The sequence below is a fragment of the Megascapheus bottae genome, chromosome 3 (assembly GCF_031878675.1).
Source record: "Megascapheus bottae isolate mThoBot1 chromosome 3, mThoBot2.hap1, whole genome shotgun sequence".
Taxonomy (NCBI): domain Eukaryota; kingdom Metazoa; phylum Chordata; class Mammalia; order Rodentia; family Geomyidae; genus Megascapheus; species Megascapheus bottae.
In genome coordinates, this window is record NC_143511.1 from 21,915,157 (window position 1) to 21,940,148 (window position 24,992).

Here is a 24,992-nt window from a genome sequence, read left to right on the forward strand (position 1 = left end):
AAAAGATACTTGGAGCACTGAACACAATACAGGAAGATCTTCAGAATACTAGGCACAGGAAGCCTCAAGCCTCAATCATTATGTTTTCAAACCTTTTCCAAGTCTGTCTGGACAGAGTCGTTCTTTCTTGCATCATCCTATAACATTGTATTGGTCTCTGATCTCTAGTGGTTGTAGTTTATCCATTGAAGAAGCCACAATCTTTCTATCTCCACTTCCCATATAGTGGGAACAGGAATATACCTCCCCACACCCAACAACTTCACGTACTTGTTTTTCTTTGGTACATTTTGCTATATATTCTGGATATTAAGTATTGTCACATGGTCTGCAATTTTTTCTTTTATTTTACAGGTTTCCTCTTCATTTATTTGCTCTGCAAACTCTGAGTTTGCCATAAAAACATTTATTTTGTTTTCTTGTTTTGCAGTATGAGAGTAAAAACAAACAATGCTCATACCCCTATCAGAGTAAATATCCCTATAGTTTCTAGTAGTAGTCGCATAGCTTTAGATCTTTTATTCAGGTTTCTATTTGAGTTGGTTTTTGTATTCAATGAATGATTAAATGTTTGATTACCAATTCTTCCAACACCATTGATTGAAGAGTTAATCCATCCTTTCTTCTTTGTACGTTTATGATATCTTTGTTGAATATTAATAAGTTATAGAGGCATGAATAAAATAAAAGACTAGATGTGGACAAAATGGCAGGTATAAGTATCATTCCCAGAAACATAAATAAAAAGGCTACAGAGTTATTTATTATTGACAATTAAAGAAACAATATTCTCTTTTTCTTTTTCTCTCTTGTTTTTGGTCTGTTGTGGTGTTTGAATTCTGGGCCTAGGTGCTGTCCCTTAACTCTTCAGCTCAAGGCTCTTATGCTACCACACTAGCCAAGTGCTATTTCCAGTTTTCTGGTGGTTAATTGTAGATAAGAGGCTCAAGGACTTTAGTGCCTGGTCTGACTTGAAACTACCACCCTCAGATCTCAACCTCCTGAGTAGGTAGAATTACAAGTGTAAGCCTCCCACACCCAGAAAAAATAATATTCTTAATGTTTAGCTCGAAGGCCTTTAGCCATTAGATTTGCCCTTAGTTTCTGGATAAACAGCTGGCATTGCTGCTAGATTTTCAACCTGTGAACAAATCTTTATAGTTTGTTTGCAGCTGAAACTTCATCAGGCAAGTCTGAAGACTTTTCTTAGCACAGTTTTTTCCCCAAATGAAAGAAAATTAATTATCACATTAGAACTCATAGAAATGACTGCCAGTGATTCTATCTGCAATTATTGATAATTATTCCTGTCTGTGGGGGTGGGGGGAATGGAGGACTCTTGTTAACACCCAGAAAAGCTACAAGTCAGGTCATAATGCTAATCCAAGGTGGATGGACATCTGATCATACCTAGTTGATGGTACAAACTCTTCATGGTAAGCGGTAGTTTTCTTATTATCATGAAGCATTCTTATAACTGTGTTTTATGAAGCATTTACAAAAAATAAAAGGTAAACCTTTGTCTTTGAAATTGAACACAGTTCACATAAATTTGCCAGCAGGGAAATAAATGTCTTGCAAAAATCTAATACATTATATAGTCACGGTAAACCTAATATGTTGAAATTGACTCTTTAGATAATGAGCCAAAGGGTTGTAGTGATTTATGAGTGCAGTGGAGCTAACAAAGGCCTCTACTCTTCATGTTTCAGTGGTATCATAAAGAAAGGGGGAAGAGCCGGAAGAAATGGAGGTTACAAAGAAAAAGTACAAATGTGGGTGGGAACTGTTTTCTTTTCACTTCAGTGGCTCTTTTGGCTAATCCTGAAAATGCTTTTTTAAATAATATAGCATAACATAACAAATAATTGGTAGAGATAAAAGTAAATGTCTATTAAAGTAAGTGCTTATGACAGGTGTAAAAGTAAAACTGGTCTGATAACTATGTTCTCCATTCAGTCTATGAATAAATTTAATTCGGGAATGATTGAAAAATTCAGTCCTTTCTTAACTAGGCCTAAGAACCATTGGCTGTCATAAATATCCAAACCACCTTCACATTATCAGATTGTGATTATGGGCACTTATTTTAAAATAAAAACATTTTAAATACCATAGACCACAGTGCTAGAATGATAGCCAGTGTATCAAATTTATTTATGGTTAATTCAAAAACTATTTCCTTGGCAATGCCAGTCTTTGAATAAAATGATAGCCTTTCAATTAAACAAAACCAAAACCTTTTCTGTGCCTATATATTGGGATCAGTAAAGCTTGATCAAAACTAAATATAAATAAATTATCTAAGATGCACACTTGCATTGCCACAGTATATTATGATAGGTTTATAAGAAAGATAACCAGCCATGCAAGTTGGCTCACACCTGTAATCCTAGCTACTCAGGAGACTGAGATCTGAGGATCAAGGTTCAAAGCCAGCCCAGGCACAAAAGGACCTTAAGACTCTTATTTCCAATAAAGCATTAGAAAATGGGAAGTGGGGCTTAGCTCAAGGGTAGGGTGGTAGCCTTGGGCTGAAGAGCTCCGGGACAATGCCCAGGCCCAGAGGTAGGGTGGCAGTCTTGAGCTGCTGAGCTCATGAACAGCACTCAGGCCCACAGTACAAACCCCAAGACCCACAAGAAGAGTGAAAAAAAAAACCAGCAGTTTTCCTATTACTCATATAGACTAAGTTATTAGGCCTGCTGTAGTTGAGTTGATAATGAATGTATATGTGTATATGCAAAAATATATGTAAATATATCTATGTGTGTGTGTTTGTGTGTGAATGTTCTCTTGTCTTTTTTTTCAAAGTAATATACTATGACATCTAACTAATTTTTGAATAGTACTAGGTAATCTAAATAATCAAGACATGATTTAAACATGCGAGAGGATACATGTACTTTATATGCAATATAAAAGATTGATCATTCAGCAAGTTAGTTTATCTGCAAGGGGATCTTGAAATAAATGCCTCCTAGATGATGAGAATGGCTGTATTTTTGCCATTTGATTGAACATTGTAGGAGACTCTTCATGCTACCATTTCTTCATTAGAAAACTGGGAATAATGTTACAAAATGAATTGGTATAAAATTCTGCAATGGATAAATGAGCAGAAGCAACCAAAGTTCAGAACTGCATTGTATTATTCTAAAACAATGTCATTACCACAGTTCTTGTCCTGTAAGTTTAAATAAAAACTGTGGGAAAAGGAAAAATTCAAATGACATAGATATAAGAAAACCTGCATTTGTACCAGAGTTCTCTATGGATGTGTTTCTTATATAGCAGAATTATTTGACTTAGAGCCAGATTCTCCACATCACTTTGGGTAACCAGCATGCCCATATTTGGCTAAGGCCCATAGCAGAAGAATTCAAATGAAATCTGTGTCATAGGGTTCTGTTTAAACAAAGAGCTGTATGTATTTTATAAGCCAAGGAATCCACAAATCATTCTGGCAATCGAATTCTTGGTCATTTCCCCATCCCCAAATAGTACTGTCTTGAATTCAATTTGGAAAAGGTTAAAACATGTTGGCCAGAACAATCTTTAAATACAAAACTCAAAAATATTTATAATTACTGGAAGAAGCCCAACATGTGCTGTCTATTTATTTTATACAAAACAAGTGATAAATACACCTATTTTATTGCAAGTACTCATTTTTCTCCCAAAAGTTTGACAGTGATATAAACCAATGTTTGATGTAGCATAATGAAAGAATCTTTGCATATATTCAGTAAGTATTAGCAAAATCTTTGCATATAGTCAGTAAGTATTATCAATACATCAAACCAGTTTATACTCCTGAAAATATTTCTTGTACTAGTTCATAAGAACTTGATAGTAAACAGGGGTGGTCTCTGACTCACTAAGCTTCTTTCAACTCACAATTTTTTAGCTTTAATCAAATTAGTAATATGTCATATTGTACATTTTTTTTTGGTTTATCACAGAACTTGAACTCTGGTCCTGGGCACTGTCTCTGAGCTACCCCTTGAGGCACAGCACCACATCCGATTTTCTAGTGGTTAATTGGAGATAAGTCTCATGGACTTTAGTGCCCAGGGTAGCTTTGAATCATGATTCTCAGATCTCAGCCTCCTGATTAGCTAGGATTATAAGGGTGAACAAGCGAGCCTGGCTTGTATTGTACCCTTGTGTTGCTGGGGAAATGCTCCCATTTGACCACACAATCACAAGTGTAAAAACCAATATTGTGACACACAATGTAGTATACTCAAATTAAGTAAGGGTCTCAAAACTGTATCATAAATGTTGGTTCTCTATGAGCAGAACAGCTAATATCTGGCGTTTGGGTGTGTTACATACACATTTCTTATTGTTTTTTTGCGTGGGGGGGATTTAACTCAGTTATAAATCAAGGAGAATCTATGTTATAACAAAGTGTATTTGAACCAGGGGTTTGGCCTAGTTGTAAAGTGCTTGCCTAGCTTGCACAAAGACCTGGGTTTGATTCCTCTGTTTCACATACATAGAAAAAGCCGGAAGTGGTACTGTGGCTCAAGTGATAGAGCTCTAGCCTTGAGAAAGTCCAAGGAAAGTGTTCAGTTCCTGAGTTCAAGCCACAGGACTGGCAAAAAATTGTTTATTTATTTGCACTTTAATTTGCAAACTTGTATGACTGAGACTTCCCAATGGAATATAACCTAAGGACAGGTATATAAATTTTAATTTGATGCCTTTCCAAAGGAATGCTTCATTGTAAACTACTTCAAACATTTAGTTCTTTATTTTTCTCCCATCATAATTTATGCTTCTGCCAAAAGTTACCACTTACTGATCTATGCTATTTTTATGATTGATAGATTTCCATGTATTGGTCAATCCTATGTACAAAAATATAAGACTAGAATGATATATGCCTTTAAGATATTTGCAGCTAACCTGATGGTAGAAATCCCATGTTAGTAGTAATAAAAGAAGTGTTAGACTAGTAGTAAGTACATTCTTTAGGAGATGAGTGTGAACAGAGGTCTATAAGAGAGGAGAGAATCAAGGCAAAGTTTGACAAAGTAAAGATGTACACCTAATTTAGAAAAACAATAAGAAATTCCAACTTCTTAATATAAGTGCGGACTTACTCTGTTGTTGGACATTTTCTTAAATCAGTGTAGTTTTAAGCTGAATATTATTAGAAAAAATAGCTTTACTTAGTTGAAAATGAAAAGGATTAGGCATCCAATTTGGAAACGAGGGCTTAACACACATAGACCCTTCTATAGATTAATCTGTTCTATCTAGTACCCATTTATCTCTTTTCCCTCTGTATATAAGGAATTAGTACGTGGCCATAATCCTTTACTACAGTAAAGTTCAAATTCACTCTTCTGTGTGCTCTTCCAGAACATGTATGGATGATAGAGTCTCTGGAGTCACCAGACTATATTTGCTATTTGGGATCTAAAGCCTTCTACATAACCCTTTTAACCAAAAGAATAGGGTGTGGAAAAAAGAAATCATGTATAAATGGCCTACATTTAAAACTTAGTTCAACAACTTTTGGGTTATGTACCTTCTCTCTCTCTGTCTCTCTCTTTCTGTCTCTCTGTCTCTGACTTTCCCTGTCTCTGTCTCTGTCTCTGTCTGTCTGTCTCTCTCTCTCTCACACACACACCAACAACACACACACACACATACACAACACATACACACACGTTTAGGGAATAAATTTATATTATTAGTGAGAATTAAATGACTAAATATATGTATAGTAAATTGTAGCAAAGAATCTTATAGATGTATGATTAACACTTATAATCTAGGAAATCAAATATTAATAAAGGTTTGGAGTTTATCTTTCTAAAATTATTTATTCATCAGGAATCATTCCATCTTACAATGGTGGTAGGGAATGGATTAAATGTGGAGCATAGTCTATTTTATAGTGTTGTTGCTATTACATGATACAAATCAATATGTCAAGCCTATTGAATTGAATTCCTGATAACTTACAGGCAGATGTGGACAAAGCTGTGAAGGCCGCAAGACAGGCTTTCCAGACTGGTTCTCCATGGCGTACTATGGATGCTTCAGAGAGGGGACGCCTACTCTTCAAGCTGGCTGACCTGATTGAAAGAGATCGTTTGGTGCTAGCAGTGAGTAGAATTCAAATTGGATGATATCCAAACTGGGACCTCTCAAAAAACATTCAGAATTGATTCATTCTTTGTCTTTTGTTATTGTCCTTCCTTAAATCAGATAAACATGTTCAAAACACAGGGCACCAAAATAAAAAAAAAAAACAGTGAAAACAGGATAAACCAAAGGGGAGAAAAGAAAAGAAAAAATAAGTTCATGTAGTATATTTAAAAAAGAAACAGGTGAACCAATACAACAGCAATACTCACAAGGTATTATGTTGGAAATGAACTTTAAAAGTTCTGGAGGGATCAAAACTTTACAGGAAGGTATGGGAGATACACTAGTTCTCCTTGGTACAGGTCAAAATTTTCTTAATAAATGTCCAGAAAAATAACAAATTAAAGAATTTTTTCAAATGGAGCAGCATTAAACTGCAGAGCTTCTATCTGGCAAAGGACATAGCTAGCAAGTTAAATTGAAAGCCCACAGAATGGGAGAAAATCTTCCCTAGCCATACAGCAGACAAGGGCCTCATATCTAAAATATACCTACCGCTCCGAAAAACTGAATCTCTTAAAAAAAATCCTCAAAGAAACAACCATTTGGTTAAAAGGTATGCTAAAGACTTGAAGAGAGACTTCCCTGAAGAGGAAATTAGAATGGCCAATAGACACATGAAGAAATGTTTAACATCTCTGGCCATAAACATAATGCAAATCAAAACAACTCTGAGATTCCACCTCACTCCAGTTTGAATGGTTATGATAAAAAAATCTAATAAAAACAGAAGCGGGTGGGGATGTGGCTACTACACTGTTGGTGGGAGTGTAAACTTGTTCAACCACTATGGAAAGCAATATGGAAATTCTTCAAAAGACTAAACATAGAGCTCCCCTATTACCCAGAAATCCCACTCGTTGGTGTTTACCCAAATGTCCAGCAGCAAGGCCAAACTAATGCTACTAGTACCACCATGTTCATTGCAGTAATATTTACCATAGCTGAGATATGAAATCACCTAGGTATTCCTCAGTAGATGAATGGATCAAGTAGATGTGGTACTTATACACAATGGAATTCTATGCTGCCTTCAGAAAGAATGACATCGCCCCATCCATAAGGAAATGGAAAGACTTGGAAAAACTCATACTGAAAACTCATATTAAGTGAAGTAAGCCAGTTCCAAAGGAGCATAGGTTCTATGGTTTCCCTCATCTAATGACACATATATAACATTCTCTTAAAAGAGAATCATAATAGCTCAAAAGCTGTATACATAAGGTCATACAGGTTGAGAATAATAGAAATGAACTCTAGGTTAATGAAACAAGAGGTTTATCTTTATGATTGCTGTTCTTAATGTACTATGTAAAATTATTTCTTTTCTCTCTTTTTTCCCACTTATGGTTAATCTCATGACATTACTGTGTCTGAATTTGTATACTGATATACTGTATACACACTTATTTGTTTGAAACAGGAAAGGGAAGGGGAAAAACAAGATGACTGGGAGGAGGTAGAGAGAGAGAAAGGGGGACAAAAACATGAGAAAGGGTATTAAGGTTTGAGAAATAATGTACCCACCACCTGATGATTATAACTCTATACATTATCCAGACAATAAAATACAAAAAAAGAAGAAAAGTTGAAGGGGGGGCTAGAGTAGTGGAGGAAGGAGGAAAAGTGAGAGAAAAATGAGGGGCAGGGGACAACACTGTTCATTCAACAAGAAATATACTCATATTACTTACCTAATTTTAATCCCTCTGTACACCAGCTTTGCAATAAAAATAAATGAAAAATGAAAAAAATTAGGCATTTGAATTGTCAAGTCACTGAAATCCACAAGCTTTGACAAGATCAAATGCTATCCAAATCTCCTAAGGTGATGTACTGAGTTTCTTCAACGGAATTTGGCCCTCAAAAACCTTTTGTTGAGAATGTCATCAACTTTTTTAACATATTCCTCCAAAATGAATTTTACATTTGTTTGGCTAATTCAGCAAAAGATTTCACAAATGTTATCTTTTCTTTTCCTAAGGTATGTCTGTATACAATGTTCACAAAATAGTTTTCTCTCCTTTTCACAGGCAAAATAAAGAATAAAGACAGGAAATCATAATTTAGAGAAATTATATTTTAATATCTACCAGTTGTGTTTATTAATTTTCTCAGTTATATGAATCAGCACAATACAGGGGTTGGAGAAGGCATTTCTTCCTTGACTTTTTGAGCCAGGCACTATAATAGAGCCAGTTTAACACAAACTAATACCCAGCGTCAATTTCAGGAAAATGAATGTTACCTTTAGAATTTTAAAGTGGCAGTAACAGGAGCGCTTTATTATATTTCAAGAAATTAGTAATTACAGTTAAAAGATAATTTCTTACTCAGATATACAGAATAATTCAAATTAAGCCAAAATATAAAACCAGATGCTACTTACAATAAAACTATCCTGGGCTAATATGTCTTAAAAGGAAGAAAGGCTTTGATAAATTTTTACTTCCCTTATTTATCTAATATATAGTATGTAAGTATTAACTACCTCTGTTAGCATGAGTCCTTTATGGGAACAACAAACACAGACACACAAAATAATTTTTGTTTAAATTTTGGGATAGTTTAGTACAGAGGCAGAATAACTTTAATAATTACTCACTTGTACATTTCTGGAAGTGACCACCCCAAAGAACATACACCCTAAAGAGCTCAAGAGAAAAAGAAAAAGGAAAGAAGAAAGTCAATCTAAAATGACTACTAGACCAGAAAATGTTTAAATTCCTCATTATCAAATAATGAGGATTACCAAATAATACTATCACTGCAGAATATCTAGAAAAGTTGTTATCTGGAGATAATCAAGATTCTGATAGAAATTACTATTCTCCCACACCACTACTGTCTTACTCTCTGACCAAAAGCAGCTTAATATGTCACTCTTTTAAGATCTCCCTTTTTAAAAAAAGACTTAGACAAGATGATTTAAGATTCCTTCCAATTCCAAAATGCTCTAACACATAAAGACTCATAATATTGACCATATAGTTTTTCTTCTGATTTTTTTGTGAAATTTTACTTATGGAAGGATTTGCTTTTCAGACAATAGAGTCCATCAATGGAGGAAAATTATTTTCTAACGCTTACCTGATGGACTTAGGAGGCTGCATCAAAACATTGCGCTACTGTGCTGGCTGGGCTGATAAAATCCATGGATCCACCATACCAAGTGGTAAGTAAATTGGGGAAACCACCAGAGTTGTATGTAGTGGAGAGACTGTTATAGACCTGAATTCTTTGAAGATGCTAACCAAATAAATCTAAATTAGTTTCCCCTTTATTTTAAGCCAACACATTTTGTGTGGGGGGGAGGGTGAGGGGCTTGAATTCAGGACCTGGTCGCTGTCCTTGAGCTTTCTTAAGGCTAGTACTCTACCCCTTTAAGCCACAGCACCACTTCTGGCTTTTTCTGTGTATGTGGTACTGAGATATCGAACCCAGGGCTTTGTGGGTGCTAGGCAAGTACTCTATCAACTGCTAGGCCATGCTCCTGGCCCCATATTTTTGAATTTATTAGTTAAATTTAGATTAAACAAATTATTTTTAAAGTTGGATATAATCATGCAGAAGACAGGACGATGGGTAGTTTAGAAAACATTCAATTAAGAAGATTCTTTCGTTATTGTCAGCCTTTTTGGGTGGTTAATTAGTGAGAAAAGTCTCACCCACTTCCCTGCCTGAGAGGCCTTCTAATTGCAATTCTCAGCTTCATGAGGAGCTAGAATTAAAGATATGAACCACAGATGCCTGGTGAGAATATTCTTTATAGTTTCAATTACTGAGTTGAGTAAATTGTCCCTCGATGGGCCAGAACTTTTCAACACTGCCTTCTGAAATTATTTGAATTCTATTTCCATAGTGACTTTTACATCCTTGCTCTAATGTAATTATTTAGTCTTCCTTTCATGTTCCATTTTAAGTCTGTCATGGTCCACTGTGCCTGTTCAGACTCAGTAGAAGTATACCAGACCAATTAAGCAAACTCCTGATTTGGTTCAAGTAGTCCAAAGTAAGACTTAATAATCTTTGTATGTGACTGTGTACCTATCTGGTATTTAGTGGGGTATGTACATTACAAATTCGATATAAAAATATTTCACATAAGGAAGCATTTGGGAAACATTAAGGATAGATTTTAAGCTGTGTAAATATAAGTCCATTCCTCCAGGACTGAATCTGGTATGCATTTTTTAATCTAATTAGACATTCAGTTAGAAGTGCCAGTGTGAAAGTTAAAAGAAGAAGACAATGGTTGTGCCAAAAAGTGTATTTATTTTCGTGTGATAATTTTATTATGTTCATAATTTTTACTTTCCAAAGTCATGGGAAAGCTACTGAAAGAGATAGGTCTTGAGAAGAAGAATTATTGTAATAGCAAGAATCTCCCATGGGAACTAAAACCCAAACTGAACACAGAAAACAAAACTCTCAGAATGGCTATGAACCATTCCCATGAATTCGTGACATTGGAAAGCATAGAAATGTCTTTCACTTTCAGCATTAAAAAAAGGAACATTTTAGAATAAAGCCACAGGAATTCTTATTACTGATAGAGACACATTTTACTATTTTAAAACCATAGAGCCCTTTAAGGAGAGATTATATCACTATCAGAACACTGAGCTGCTGAATATGGTTCTTCTCTTACCTGGAGATAACTCATGTCCTCTATCATTCTTTGTCGATAAACTTTGAAAATAAGGATAAATATTAAGTTATTGTTCAGTTTATCTTACTGTCCTCTATCTTTATTTTCACTTTTTTTCTGCATGTGGTTTCTAACATTCCAATTTGCGCTCTTTTTCTTGGGGGGAGTAGGAAGGTGTCATATATTTCTTGGCAAAGCAAAAATTCCTTCTCTGTTTCTTTCTCTTTATCTCTCTTTTCTTTCTATCCTTCTTTATTGCTTTTCCTTCCTTCCTTTTAAATTAGTGTTAACATAGTCCTTTGACATTAATTTTAAACCCCTTTCATGAGTGTCAAATGCATTTGCCTATAGAAGTGGGTTATGCCTTATTTTCCAGATGGAAACCTTTTCAGTTATACAAGACGTGAACCAATTGGAGTTTGTGGCCAAATAATTCCTGTAAGTTATTCTTCCAGATGATTTTCACTGGGGGTGAGGAAGGGAAGGGATAAAGATCCTTTGCTCTTTTTAATTCAAATTCATGCTGATATGTTCAACATATAGGACATGTTGAATTTTGTCTGGCTTTACTAATCTTGGATATTAATTAGGGAATCCAGAAAAATACCCAAGCATTACTTAGTGTTTCTGAACAGTTCACTGTTTAAAACATGTACTATATACTCATTATTAAGAGCTTACATTACAGGCATTCCCCTCAGTGTTCACACAGACTCCTCACCTGTGCGACTTCAGTGCAACCTTCTGTGGCCAGCTACTCTGTTTCTGCTTTAACATTCCTTAGCATGGACAACAGGAACAAGCAGAGTTTTCAGGTCCTGAAATACATTTTTAACTAAAACAGAGGAAAGAATTCCAGAGATGAAATACTGTATAGAATATATCTTTGGAGAACAGACGTGGGATACTACGGTCTCTCTGTGTTTTTGTAAAATCATGATGATTTACTTTTTAGACTAATGATAAGGGCACCATCTAAATATGATAGACATACTGAAAAAAAAGCTAAAGATCAGACATGATGAAGCATTCTATAGTTTCATAATTTCAAGAAATCGCAGTATAACTATACTGTTATTTTAATGAAATTGCTCATTAATTCAAAAGCTATGCAATGTGTTGAAGATTGAGCCATTCCTTTCTTTTTTTGTCACTTGTGGCACTAGAACTTTAGTGGGCCTGGGCTCTGTCCTTGAGCTCTTCAGCTGAAGGATAATACTCTACCACTTTGAACTACAGCATCATTTCCAGATTTCTGGTGGTTAATTCGAGATAAGTGTCTCACAGACTTTTGTGTCCAGGCTGGCTTTGAACCACAATCCTCAAATCTCAGCCTCCTAAGTAGCTGGTATTATAGGCATGAGTCACCCGCACCGCCTAGTTCTTTGTTTCCAATAATCCTCAATATTTTATCAGTAATCATCCATAATAAACTCTTATAAAAGAACAAGTCATTTCTCTTATTCACATAGCTGGTGGTGATTTTGCTAATATCTGAATTCAAACAACACTCTACCTCTAGACCCTAGATATTACATTTTGTCTCTAATAGTACTTGTCCTAAGTATTGTTCAGAGGAAAAGCACATATCTGAATGAAAAAGGCCCTGGTTTTAATTAACACACACACACACATATGCTGCCCTAGATATCAATCAGTACTGCTAATAATAATATTGCATCTGTTATAACTCACCTGAAGGACAGGAAAGGGTTCGTACTTTTGAGTACAGATACTTTACAACACAAAAAAAAACCATGCAGAAAATTTTCATGCTAGGAAAAAAATGACAGTATTTGAGTATATTTAGGGGCTCGCCTCCTTTTTTTTCCTATCTGATTTCAGCAGTACTAGTTATCATTTACCATTTGTTATAACCATAATTTAGAATAAAATGGATGATTACACCAAACTAGGAAATTATTATTTAACATCTACACGGAATACCTCTAATGTTAGAAGTGTCATCAGCACATGTGGCTTTGAGTAACACAACGCTGTATTGTGAAATATTGTTTCCTAGTGGAATTTCCCGCTGCTTATGTTCATTTGGAAGATAGGGCCAGCCCTGAGCTGTGGAAACACTGTGGTTGTCAAACCAGCTGAGCAAACCCCCCTCACTGCTCTTTACATGGCATCTTTAATAAAAGAGGTAAGTTTCCTGCATAGACACACACAGTGACTAATAGAAAGACCTCGCTGAGTGCAAGAGTAAACTCTCCTTTTTACAAATGGCTCCTATGTGGTACATGTAGAGATTCATGTAGCAAGAGCTCTGGCTGGAATTTCTGGCAGCCAGCCCAATGAAAGCTGTCCAAAGGCGTAATAGGAGGGTAGACTCAAAGGCTTAGAGTCAATCACCTGGTGACCAATTCTTTCTTTTGTTTAGATGTCATACTCATAAACTCATAGTGAAATGAAAGCACCATTCTTTTAAAATGTTTTAATGTTAAGCTTGTTTGTGTCTACCACTGAGGGCCTGGTAGCTTTTACAAGTTAGTTTAAGGATAGTTTAAACTTAAAGGAATATTTGATCAATATGCTTATATGCTTGCTTATAAGTCTCAACCACATATTTGTATGTGCATATGTCTCAATGAAACAATAATTTAGATCCCTTTTCCCATCATTGTTTATATTTTACCTCTTATTCAAAGTGACAAGGGGCACATGAAACTGATTATCATCAACTGTCCTAATTGAGAGGATATACCATGCCTTGAAAGCAATCTCTTGCCTTTTCATTCTTCATCAAAACCGAAACAATGTCATCACTGGAAGCATAAAATTTAGAAACTATGCAGGAACTCTTAACACATGACTTCAAAATGTTCTGTATGTCAAATTAAAAATAAGCAAAAGAGATGTCAAAATCAGGGAAATTAATTTAGATAACAAGAAATTGCTAATGAGCCTGAGATTGATGTCTGTGACCTTCCATCCTAAATAAATAACCGTGCTTGCCTAATATTTTACTGAATAAATGATATAAATGGGGATTTGCAACCCAAGTCTTTTTTCTTTCATATATTTTTATTGTAATTAATAGAAGGGTTACATTATATTCACCAGATAGAAAATGTATTACTTCACAAACATTGATACCCTTTCTCATTTCTTGGTCCCCATTTCCCTCCCCAACCCCCTGCCCCTCATCTTGTTTTCCCCTTTCCCTATCCTATTTCAAATAACCAAATAAACATATACAATATAAACACTAATCAATGACAGCTACTAGCTAAAAATGTGGATCCCTTTTAAACTTTTAATTTTGTAGCAGAGGATAAGTGCATTCTCTTTTATTTCTTTTAAGTATTTTAATAATGCCCTTTGTATATGTTATTTTATTGGAAGTGAGGAGGAAATGGGAATTGAATTCAAAGCCTTGTACTTACTAGTCAATTTTGGTTATACTCCCTTCCCTAGAGTATGTTTTTAAACTGTATTATGAACTTCAGAGATGCTATCATTCACATAAAGATACAGTGATCCACAGATTTATCCTTAGGAGAAAGTGTGCCTCAATAATGCATCCCTTGAAGTTATCTTATGTGAGCTAAAAAATAAGATATGAAGAAGAAAGAAAGATAAACACATACATGTAAATTTCTCAGTAGAACAAGGCAGAATGTTGGCATATAAAAGTTATCTCTACCCTATATTCATTTTACAATGAAAATCTGAAGGGTTTTTTTTTGTTCTTTCTTTTCATTTTACCTCATAGGCAGGGTTTCCTCCTGGCGTGGTAAACATTGTTCCTGGTTATGGGCCTACTGCAGGAGCAGCCATCTCTTCTCACATGGATGTTGACAAAGTGGCTTTCACTGGATCAACGGAGGTATGTTACCATGTAATCAGTCAATACCTCTAACCATCACCAGGGTGTTCCATGTAACTATATTTAAGCGGACACTGCCTTCAAACGAAACTTCTTTTTAATGATTTGTTCTTGCTTCTAGCTTTCAGATATGTTTACACTGCATAAACAGCAGTAGTATGAAGAAAATGAAATACTTCTTACAAAGCCAGAAGGACTGAAGTAATCTGAGTAGGTTTCTTAGTTTCTCTTGGGAGAAGTAAAGCCACTGAGCCTATGTAATGGTTGGTGAAGTTTATGATAGAAAACATCAATTAGGCAACAGAGACTTTAATGAATGAAGGCAACTGCATTGTGTAGTTACGAAAATTAAACAGTAACACCTCAATCTAAGTTCCTTATTTGGGGTTCTCTCTTTCCTGTATATCCTAAAGGGAACCAGAAACCCAGTTTTCTTGATGCTGCCAATGGCCTGGCCTACCTTTTCTGCCTGGTTCCCATTTTGACAGATATAAAGACAAAAATAAGACAACAACCATGGGTAGTACAAAAGAAGAAAAAAGTCGGGGAAGAGGATGGGAGGGGGTGAAAAAGAGCATTCTAGTTGCTTGGCTCTTACATTTTAAGAACTCATTTCCATTGTTTCTTTCCTCCCCAAAGTCTTTACTTTTTACATTAGTTTAGCAAGTATGACAGCAAAGTGTCTCTACTCTACATGCCTTCTCACTTCCTCATTATTCCATATATCATTTCACTTCCCTAGGCTTTCACTTTTACGTAAGCCAAAACTACTCTACCATGACTACCCCATGTTTCCCTCTCCAGCTTACACCTTGTTTCTGTAACCTTAAGATCATTCTAAATATGGAGTCTTTTCTTTTGTGCTTCTGTTGTCTTTGGTAAACAGTTTGAAAGTGCATAGCAACTCCTACTTCTTTCTTTTTTTTTTTTTTCCAGTCCTGGGCTTGGGCTCAGGGCCTGAGCACTGTCCTTGGACTTTCTCAAGGCTTAGCACTTTATCACTTAAGCCTCAGCACCACTTCCAGCTTTTTTTCTATGTATTTGGTGCCGAGGAATAGAACCCGGGTCTTCATTCATGCTAGGCAAGCACTCTACCACTAGGCCAAACTCTTGGCCCACTCCTACTTATTTCTATCTCTTACCTGAGTCTTCTCAAAGGCCACCTTCATTGTTCTTCAGAAAGCAACAGGATAAGAATTTCTTATTGAAATACTGAAGACTTAAATACCAACACTGATTTTAGAAGCCACACACATCAAACTGTGCATTGTCCCTAATCCCCACTTGAATACTCCTATGCATCTATTTGGGGGTTTTCATTTGGCTTTGAGTCTGTTGCTTGGCTTACATTAGGAAACTTGCCAAATTCTCTTCCAAGAAAAAACATAAATCAGCATCGTTTTATCAATGAGACACATTCTAGTAAGTTAATCATTTCAAAGTAGCACTAGATTGGGTTAAAATATAACCCTGATGACATAAGATAAGATACAGTGAGTTAGAATTTTGCAACAGAGCTTGTATTTCTGCTCTCCAAGGCCAGGCCATAATGTCCTGGTGCACCCTGCTTACCTTCCATTCTCAGTTCTTATCTTTATCTTCAACACAGTGGAGGAAAATAATGGTGAGACTTTTTGCCAAGTAAAAGAAAGATATCATGGTACGAAAGTTATGATTGCCTTGTTCTTCCCCTAGCTAGTTTCGTGGGAAAATTCAAGCCAACGTTTCATTTGTAAAATGCCCCTTATTCTTGGCTCCTATTTCTGTCCAGCTTTTGTGTTAGTTCTTAGACAGCTGTAGCTTTTGCCAAGGCAAAGGGGATTTGCTTCCATAGGGTTCTTCTGATAACCCTAACTCTAACAAGGAAAGGTGTAGAAAGCAGGGGGGAGGGGTAGGGAGCAGAGAGAAATCAGGGACATTCCAAAAGGGGAAAAAACAAAATATTCCATGTCAAAATGGAAAATTCTTCATTATTTTGGTTAGCAAATGGTCCTCAGAAACCCATTGTGGAGGCTGGGTGTGTTGATCTACTCCTATAAGGCCAATACTAGGGAGGAAGAAATCAAAGCAACACAGGTATTAGGTCTACCTGGGCTATAGAGAAAGATACCATCAAATAAAGAATGGAAGAGAAGGAATGAAGAGGGAGAGAGAAGAGGGAGTGAGGGAAAGAGGAAATAAGGGAGAGAAGGGAGACGAGGAAGATAGGAAGAAGGAAGGAGAGAGGGAGGGAGGAAAGGAGGGAAGAATAAATGAAGGAAAAGAAGGAAAAACATAAGTTGTGAAAGTAAGTGTAAATTTCAAACGGATTTTTTCCAAAAATCTACTTTTATATTATTCTTACAAACCTAGCTTTTGGAATTTGACTTAACCCCATGACATATTGAGATAAAACAAAATATTAATGATTCATTCTGTAATGTATAGCAACAGTTAGATGAGTACCCATGCAAACTGTAAATTTTTATTTAGTTGGAATAAAACCATTTTATTAAAAATCATACATATAGATTTAGGAATAAACACTAAGAATAATAGAAGGAAAGGAAAATAATTGGCCCTAAAAATTAAAAAATCAAGGCAAAAATCATGTTATTAGATTGTCAGTAAATACAATAAAGAAGACGTAATTATTGAAACACATCAGGTTTTAGAGACAGAAAAGCAAAAACAGAAAAAATGTTCTTAATGAAAAGTAATACAGAAATAGAAAATATGTCTTTTTCTGCAAAGGAATAGTTAGCATAAAAGAAGAAACCAAAATTACAGGATTGCAGTTCATTCAGTAATAACATAGAGCACAGATCTAATTTTTCTTCTATCCCACTTACCTAAACTGTGTTGGAGAAAACAGTGGGCAATTAGAGAAGCATAAATATATTTGAAACATTATATATGTGTTGTATGCATGTATGTATGTATGTATAATACAATTCAATACAGGCTCTGTCAGAATCTCTATGTGGTCCTTTGGGAAATCATGAGTCATGTCAACAAAATGCATGTTCAAATGAAGTTCTAATGACAATGAAATAACCTCCTGTCCTGCCACACATATAGTTCACTATTGCGTTCTGTATCCACTCTCTTGCCTGTGAGAAATTTTCTCATTCATCTTATGTGTGTAAACTTGGAAGAGGGAGCCTTTTATACACGAAGGTGTTCAATCTTTGAAAATGCTACTCCATGAGTCTCAACACATTTTAGAATGGCACAGACATGATATAAATTTTAAATATTAAATGAACCTTTCTTTAGACAGGTGGACTAAACCTTTAGCAATGATCCATTTCAGGTTGGCAAACTAATCAAAGAAGCTGCTGGGAAAAGCAATCTGAAGAGGGTCACCCTGGAGCTGGGGGGAAAGAGCCCCTGCATTGTGTTTGCTGATGCAGACTGTGAGTAGCCACCCCTTTGTTCATTTTTCATCTTTCTTCCTCTCCTGGAATCAGATCAAACAATAGAGTGAATTTGAATGTTACAAATGAGGTTTCTTGGAAATGTAACAAATTAACCATAGTCCATATCAACTTAAAAGTTTTTCACCTACACACACATATAATCATGTGGAGAATAGGATGTGATATCATCATATGTACCTTAAATAAAATAAGTGTTGCACTTTTAGTAATTCTAAGTCTTTAATTATTAGCATTGCTTTAGGTAAGATGAGGGACACAAGACATATTGGGTTGAGAACAGGGAGACAGTGATTTCACATTTTTTCTTGGTCCATTTGCCCTGGGTCATGTGTGCATTAAATGAAAAGGCCAAAAGTAAATGAAATCTATTTACAAACATTTTTCCTATCTCCAATAATTGCCAGCAGGCAGCAAATTGGGATTCCTGAAATAGGGGGCAGGGGCTAGGAAAAAATAAAAGAGAGAGACAAACAGATGGGGTTTGGGAGGGCTACAGCCCAAATCAGCAGCCACAGCTTAAGAAGATTGTAGCCCCAGACTGTAGCCCCGTTTATTTCAAGTTCTGACCTTAAATACACTTCTTTAAACTTGGGAACTGCCAGGGGCTACATTGGTAAAAACAGTATCAAGTCCCAAACAGGTTAAATTAGAAGTGATTGACACAGCCCAAAATCATGATAAGAGCTTACTTCCTGTGTACTCAATTGTGCAGGTCCAAGGTCACTGACCCCCACAGTCAGTCACTGACCCCACAGTCATTCCCCAACAACATATTCAAAGTCTACAGTGGTGGTGCAATCCAACATTTATTATTGTAGGTTCATTGTTGTTATATTACCAGATAGAATTTTCATAATTCTTTTGTATATAGGAACTCAGTTGTCAAAATAGATGGTCAAATATCTGTGCATTATTGATATGAGGCTAAAAGTAGAAGGTTTCAAGTGTTTTGTGGAATCAGATTCTATTGTGATATTAGTTGAAGGGTTTTATTTTAAATAAATACTACCATGTTAATCATTCTGTAAATGTAACAAGAATTATAACTCGCCAAACCTGTCTATAAAACACTTTTATGTACCTTAGTTGCTTTAATGTTGAATTGACTGCAGAATCAGGATCAAGAAATCCGTCATTGATCAAGATGACTGATCAAGACACACACACACACACACACACACACACACACACACACACACACTTTCACAGGTAAGCACTAGGCTCAGTGTTCCATGTAAAACAAACCAAGAAGCGTTTATAGGTACTCATACTAAAACATGAGTGATTTTACACTGATGTTTTTTATTTTTTTACTGTAATTAATAAAAGGGTTACATGATATTTGCCAGATCGAAGGTGTATTAATTCACATATATTTACACTGATTTTGAAAATGCTTTCCTTACGAATAAAATTGTAAGTTGGAAGAGGGATTGTAAATATCAGTTGCTATTGCTGTTACTTTTTCAGGCCTATCACTTTTGCTAATCATCAAAATGTTCAAGAATATTTTAAAATTATTTGAGACATTAGGCAGTTCAGATTTTTTGTTAGCTAGGTAAAAGTAGAATCTCAAGTAAACTTATATTTAGGCAACAATATTGCATCCATGCTTAGTTAACTTACATGTTATAAGAATAGAGTATATTCACAGCACTGGAGTATGAACATCTTTATTACCTATCACTAGATAGTTATAAATATAATTTGTAAAATAATTCTTTGTAATAACATTCAATTTTAGTATAAAAATTCACATTCTTAGTGATGTTCATATTAAGCTATAATAATAACTGCCTTTTATTTCAGGTTCTAGTAATTTATTTTGTCAGTCCTGGGCTTGAGCTCAGGGCCTGAGCACTGTCCTCGGACTTTCTCAGGACTAGAGCTCTACCACTTGCTCCTCAACACCACTTCTGGCTTTTTTTCTATGTATATGGTACCAAGGAATCAAACCCAAATCTTCATGCATGAAAGGCAAGCATTCTATCACTAGGCCAAACTCCCTGCCCAGGTTCTAGTATTTTTTTGCTCTTGTTTCCATAGTAAATACAGGATCATAATAATTAATTTTTACCTTACTTACAAGAAGTGGGCTAAATTAATTCTATGTTTGACTACATATTTCACTTTTCTGTAACACTGTATTGCCTGTGAGAAATATATATATATATATATATACATATATAAAATCTTTAGAAAGTATTTCCTCTTCACTGTGACTGTTTTTATTATAGTGGACACTGCCATAGAAATTGCACACCAGGGGGTGTTCTACCACCAGGGCCAGTGCTGTGTAGCTGCTTCCAGGCTTTTTGTGGAAGAATCCATTTATGACGAGTTTGTGAGAAGGAGTGTTGAACGGGCTAAGAAATATGTTCTTGGTAATCCTCTGAATCAAGGAATAAGTCAAGGGCCACAGGTGAGTTTGGAAAACTAACAGGAGGAATGTCATTTCAAGAGACAAGAACAAAACAAATCTATTTTAATTGCCAATTTTGATTATATTTGGTAGCTTTTCAAATCAATGTCAAGGACCCTAATTCCACTATAAATTAATATCACTTTCCCCAAAAGAATTTTATTATATTTTCTGCTATAATTATTTCTGTCTTTCTAAAAACCTACATGTTTATGTAAATATGAAGCCCTATGTCTTGACAGACAAATATGATGCATACATACAAACATACATACTTATATACAATAAGAAGAGAAAACTCCAAGATCCTTCACATTGAAGTTTTACTGGCCAAAATTTTCTTCCAATGGAGAATATATATATATATATTTATATTTAAACCACAGTTTATAAAACTGAGCTGAAATAAATCCCTTCTAAGAGAAAAAGTTAGAATCATATTTTATAATCCTGGTTTATACAATTGTAAAATAAATAATCCATTGATCTAACTTTCTAACGTAAGATTTTAATCTCTGGAAGTGAATATAGTTTTATGTCAGTTTGATCTAACTAAGTAGGATACATAGGTATTTTAGAACCATGAGGAACAAAAGACTAAAACTTCTTCAGGACTTAAACACCCTACAGTTATCCATTTGTTGTTGTAAGAAGGCACTTATGGAAAAAGATACTTGTTGAAGCGTTAGCCTAGTGCTTAATCTATTGTGATTTACTAATAGTCTTTTAAAATACAGCTACAGGCTCTTTGTCATAAATGTGAGAAGAAAATCATTTTTTAGAGAAAATCATGGCCTAACACATTCAGGGTATTTGAATTTCAGAGCACCTGCAATATAGTTGTGTATTACTTATATTATATGTATTCATATGTGTATATTTCCTCTATTTTTGGAGTGATTTTCCTATTTGACTTTATAGATCAAAGTATATACTTAAAAACTTGAAAGCAGGGGCCGGGAGTTTGGCCTAGAGGTAGAGTGCTTGCCTCTCATGCACAAAGATCAGGTTCAATTCCTCGGTAACACATACATAGAAAAAAACCGGAAGTGGTGCTGAGGCTCCAATGGCAGAGCCCTAGCCTTGAGAAAGTCCAAGGACCAGTGCTCAGGCCCAGGACTGGCAAAAGAAAAAAAAAAACAAAACAAACAAACAAAAAAAAAACCCCTTGAAAACAGTGTTTTAATTTAAAAAGGCATTGAGTCTACATAAAATGTCTGACTTCAGCAAAATAGTATTTTCTTATTTTCTCATGGTTTTGAGTGATAGATTTTTTAAATATTGGCCATTTTTTAAAGTTGGACTTCTCTCATAGTCAGTTTCCTCTTCCATGAGTGTCCACAGTAATATAAAACTTGGGATTTTGGAATCATGGTAAATGATAAATGATGCTAAATAAGTAGATATAGAGATGAGTGATTTATATACCTATTCTCTTTAAACTGGAGAGTTATTTCTTTGTCTTTTTAAAAATTTCTTTCCTTCTCAACTCATCAAGTATAAGGAAACAAAGAAAATATATAATCAAACTTATAAAAATATACAGTTTGTATTGGATACTACTGACTCACTAGAAATTCTAGCGACTCAGGAGACTGGGACCTAAAATTAATGGTTTGAAGCCAACCCCAGCAAGAAAAACAGTGAGACTCTTGTTTCCAATTGACCACCAAAAAGGCAGAAGTGGAAGTGTAGTTGAAGTGGTAGGCTGCCACTCTTGAGCAAATAAGGTAAGAGATAGCAGTCAGGCCCTGACTTCATCCCATCAGTGCAAGCTTCAGTACTGATACACCAGTACAAAAAGGATGACAAGAAGAAAGGAACAGAAAAAGGGGGGGGGGAGGGAAATAGGGAGGACAGGATAGAAAGGGGGAAGGAGGAAGGAAAAGAAGGGAAGGAGGAAAGGAAGAAAAAGAAAAATATATAAATTGATTATCTGAACTATGTAATCAGCTCTTGGATTTTATACTGTAGTACACAAGCTGATGACTTGTCTCGTAGTAAGATTTCCTGCTTTGTGCAAACATGTTTGAATAGTGGCTTTAAAAAAAAAGCCAAATTCTTAAGCCTATTTGAAAAGGTCTAAAAACCCCATGTGATTATGGTGAAAAAAAATTTACCAGGCTAAAACAAATGTAAAGTCCATACTTTTTTTCAGTAATTCTACAGGCTTTCCCACCATTTTTTTTTCAGTCTTGGGGCTTTAAATGAGGGCCTGAACACTTCCTTGGGCTTTCTCAAGGCTAAAGATCTGCCACTGGAGCCACAGAACCACTTATGTTTTTTTTATCTATATATGTGTGTGTGTGTGTGTGTGTGTGTGTGTGTGTGTGTGTGTGTGTGTGTGTGTTGTACCGAGGAATTGAACCCAGGTATTCATGCATGTTAGGCAAACACTCTACCACTAGGCTAAGCTCCCAGGCCCCAATAAATTTTTTTTTCAGTTTCTTTCTGATACACACACAGGATTTAGATTCTTATCAGTGTATATACTGGTCACAAGCAGGAAAATCCTGTGACTTGAAATAGAAAATGTCATGATTTTAAAGTCATAGTCTGATTAACAACTTGTAATAGAAGCTTTATGTGGAGTTATATAATGAAAACTTTTTCAGTCTAAGAAGTAAGATCATGACTAAACCTTTCTTTCAAATTGAGCTAAAATCGTCTGTGTGACTCACATGTGATCCTAGTGCCAACATGTGTTTCCTATAATCTTATATCCTAAATGTAAATATTCTCCATGTTTTTCCTTAAAAATTCATGAGAAATAAATGCACCCTAGAATGAATAGGAATTGCTCTGAATTCTATGGGGATTCAACATTAGAATGATTAACAAGAATCCTACGTTTTCAAGGTCCAACCATTGAAGTTTAAATTTATGCCTATGATAATCTTTCAAATAGGTGGACAAGGAGCAGCATAATAAAATCCTTGAGCTTATTGAGAGTGGGAAGAAAGAAGGAGCCAAACTGGAATGTGGAGGAGGACGCTGGGGGAATAAAGGCTATTTTGTCCAGCCCACAGTTTTCTCTAATGTTACAGATGAGATGCGCATTGCCAAAGAGGAGGTAAATTGTCTGTTGTTTCTTTCTGCTCTGTCCCTTTCGATACTCTTTCTCTCTTGTTGCTATATACTTCTCTCCCTCTCTCTTTCTCTCTTCCTCCCCTTCTCTCTGAAAATATTCTCATGTCTTTTATATCTTTCTCAGTAAATACTCTTAAAGTTAGATCCATAAAGGCTTATTTATGGTTAATGCCACATGTAATAAGGAACACGAATTTCTAGTCAAACCCTGAGCAAGATGACCAACAGTCACTGAGTGTTGTTCAGAGCTTGAAACTAACTGGTACAATAGCAACCCTGTTACATATGTAATAACCAAATACTCACAGAGAACATTATCTGACATGAAATAGGTGGGGCATAGGAAATCATATGCTAAATGATCTATCTCAATTATGGGTGGCATATGGTCAAGCCAGCTTCACCAAAGCAGAGAGGAGAATGGTGGCTACCAGGGTGTTTGTGAGAGAAGTGACGGGGGAAGTAGTGAGATGGTGACTAAAGGACACATATTTGAATTAGGCACAAGGAATATGTTCAGATACATACTGTACAGTATGATGACTATAATTAACAACAATTTGTCATATTCTGAACATTGCGAGGAAAGATTTTAAGTATTCTTAACACAAGTAAATGAATAAGAAAATGCTTGAGTTCTATTTTCTGAGAGGTAAGAGCCCATGTTTTCCTTTCTCATTTTTTGTACATGTGAGCCATTCATCCCCACCTTCTGCGTGTTCTCAACAGTATACTTTATACCTATGTGTGTATAAATTATAAATACATGATGTATATGTCTATATAGTTATTAGTTGACAAATATTTAATAGCATTCACAATATTATGAAGTCTAATTAGCTAAAAAACATACCTGAAACCATTTATATATGAAAGAAGAAGATTTAAATATACAAATAACATGTCTACTAGTATATATGATATATCATTATATTGTTTAACACATTGTCTGTTTTGGTTAAATAGTAGGTGAGATTAAATAAGTTGAGGACAAATGTTTTCTAGAGATATAATATATAATGAAATTGCATTTAGAAGAAGTAAGTAATTTATCTTGTGGACTCTGAGGACTTTGAAACAGGCAGAGTTTGTTAGATAAAGATAAGCTGGCTTTGTATTGTGAATGTGCTCTGTCATACACTAAGATAAGGACAGCAGCAGCTCAAAGATACGAAATCATAATCCTTCCATTAAGTAAAGTTGTACTTTGTACTTTATGTTCATAATATGAAAGAGAGCTTATGTTTATTTATTTATTTGTTTTGTGTATGTGTGTGTGTGATTTCTTTTTCCTTGCTTTCTTTTGGCTCTTTGGTTTGTTTTTGTTGTTACTTATGATTTGCTTGTTTGTTTTACAAACCTGGTGTTTTTACTGAGAACATCTCATTTGTAAAAAAA

At 35.3% G+C, this 24,992-nt stretch overlaps 1 protein-coding gene across 1 annotated transcript in view; it reads left to right on the plus strand.

The window, feature by feature from the left end:
- LOC150065051 (aldehyde dehydrogenase 1A1) overlaps positions 1-24,992 on the plus strand; it is a 48,086-nt gene that overhangs the window by 14,657 nt on the left and 8,437 nt on the right. The window contains exons 3-10 of the mRNA XM_090329633.1: positions 5,988-6,128; positions 9,217-9,346; positions 11,199-11,260; positions 12,846-12,974; positions 14,547-14,660; positions 17,956-18,058; positions 20,320-20,504; positions 23,413-23,577. Coding sequence (XP_090185759.1) covers positions 5,988-6,128; positions 9,217-9,346; positions 11,199-11,260; positions 12,846-12,974; positions 14,547-14,660; positions 17,956-18,058; positions 20,320-20,504; positions 23,413-23,577 — 1,029 coding nt within the window. The remainder of the gene's footprint in view (positions 1-5,987; positions 6,129-9,216; positions 9,347-11,198; positions 11,261-12,845; positions 12,975-14,546; positions 14,661-17,955; positions 18,059-20,319; positions 20,505-23,412; positions 23,578-24,992) is intronic.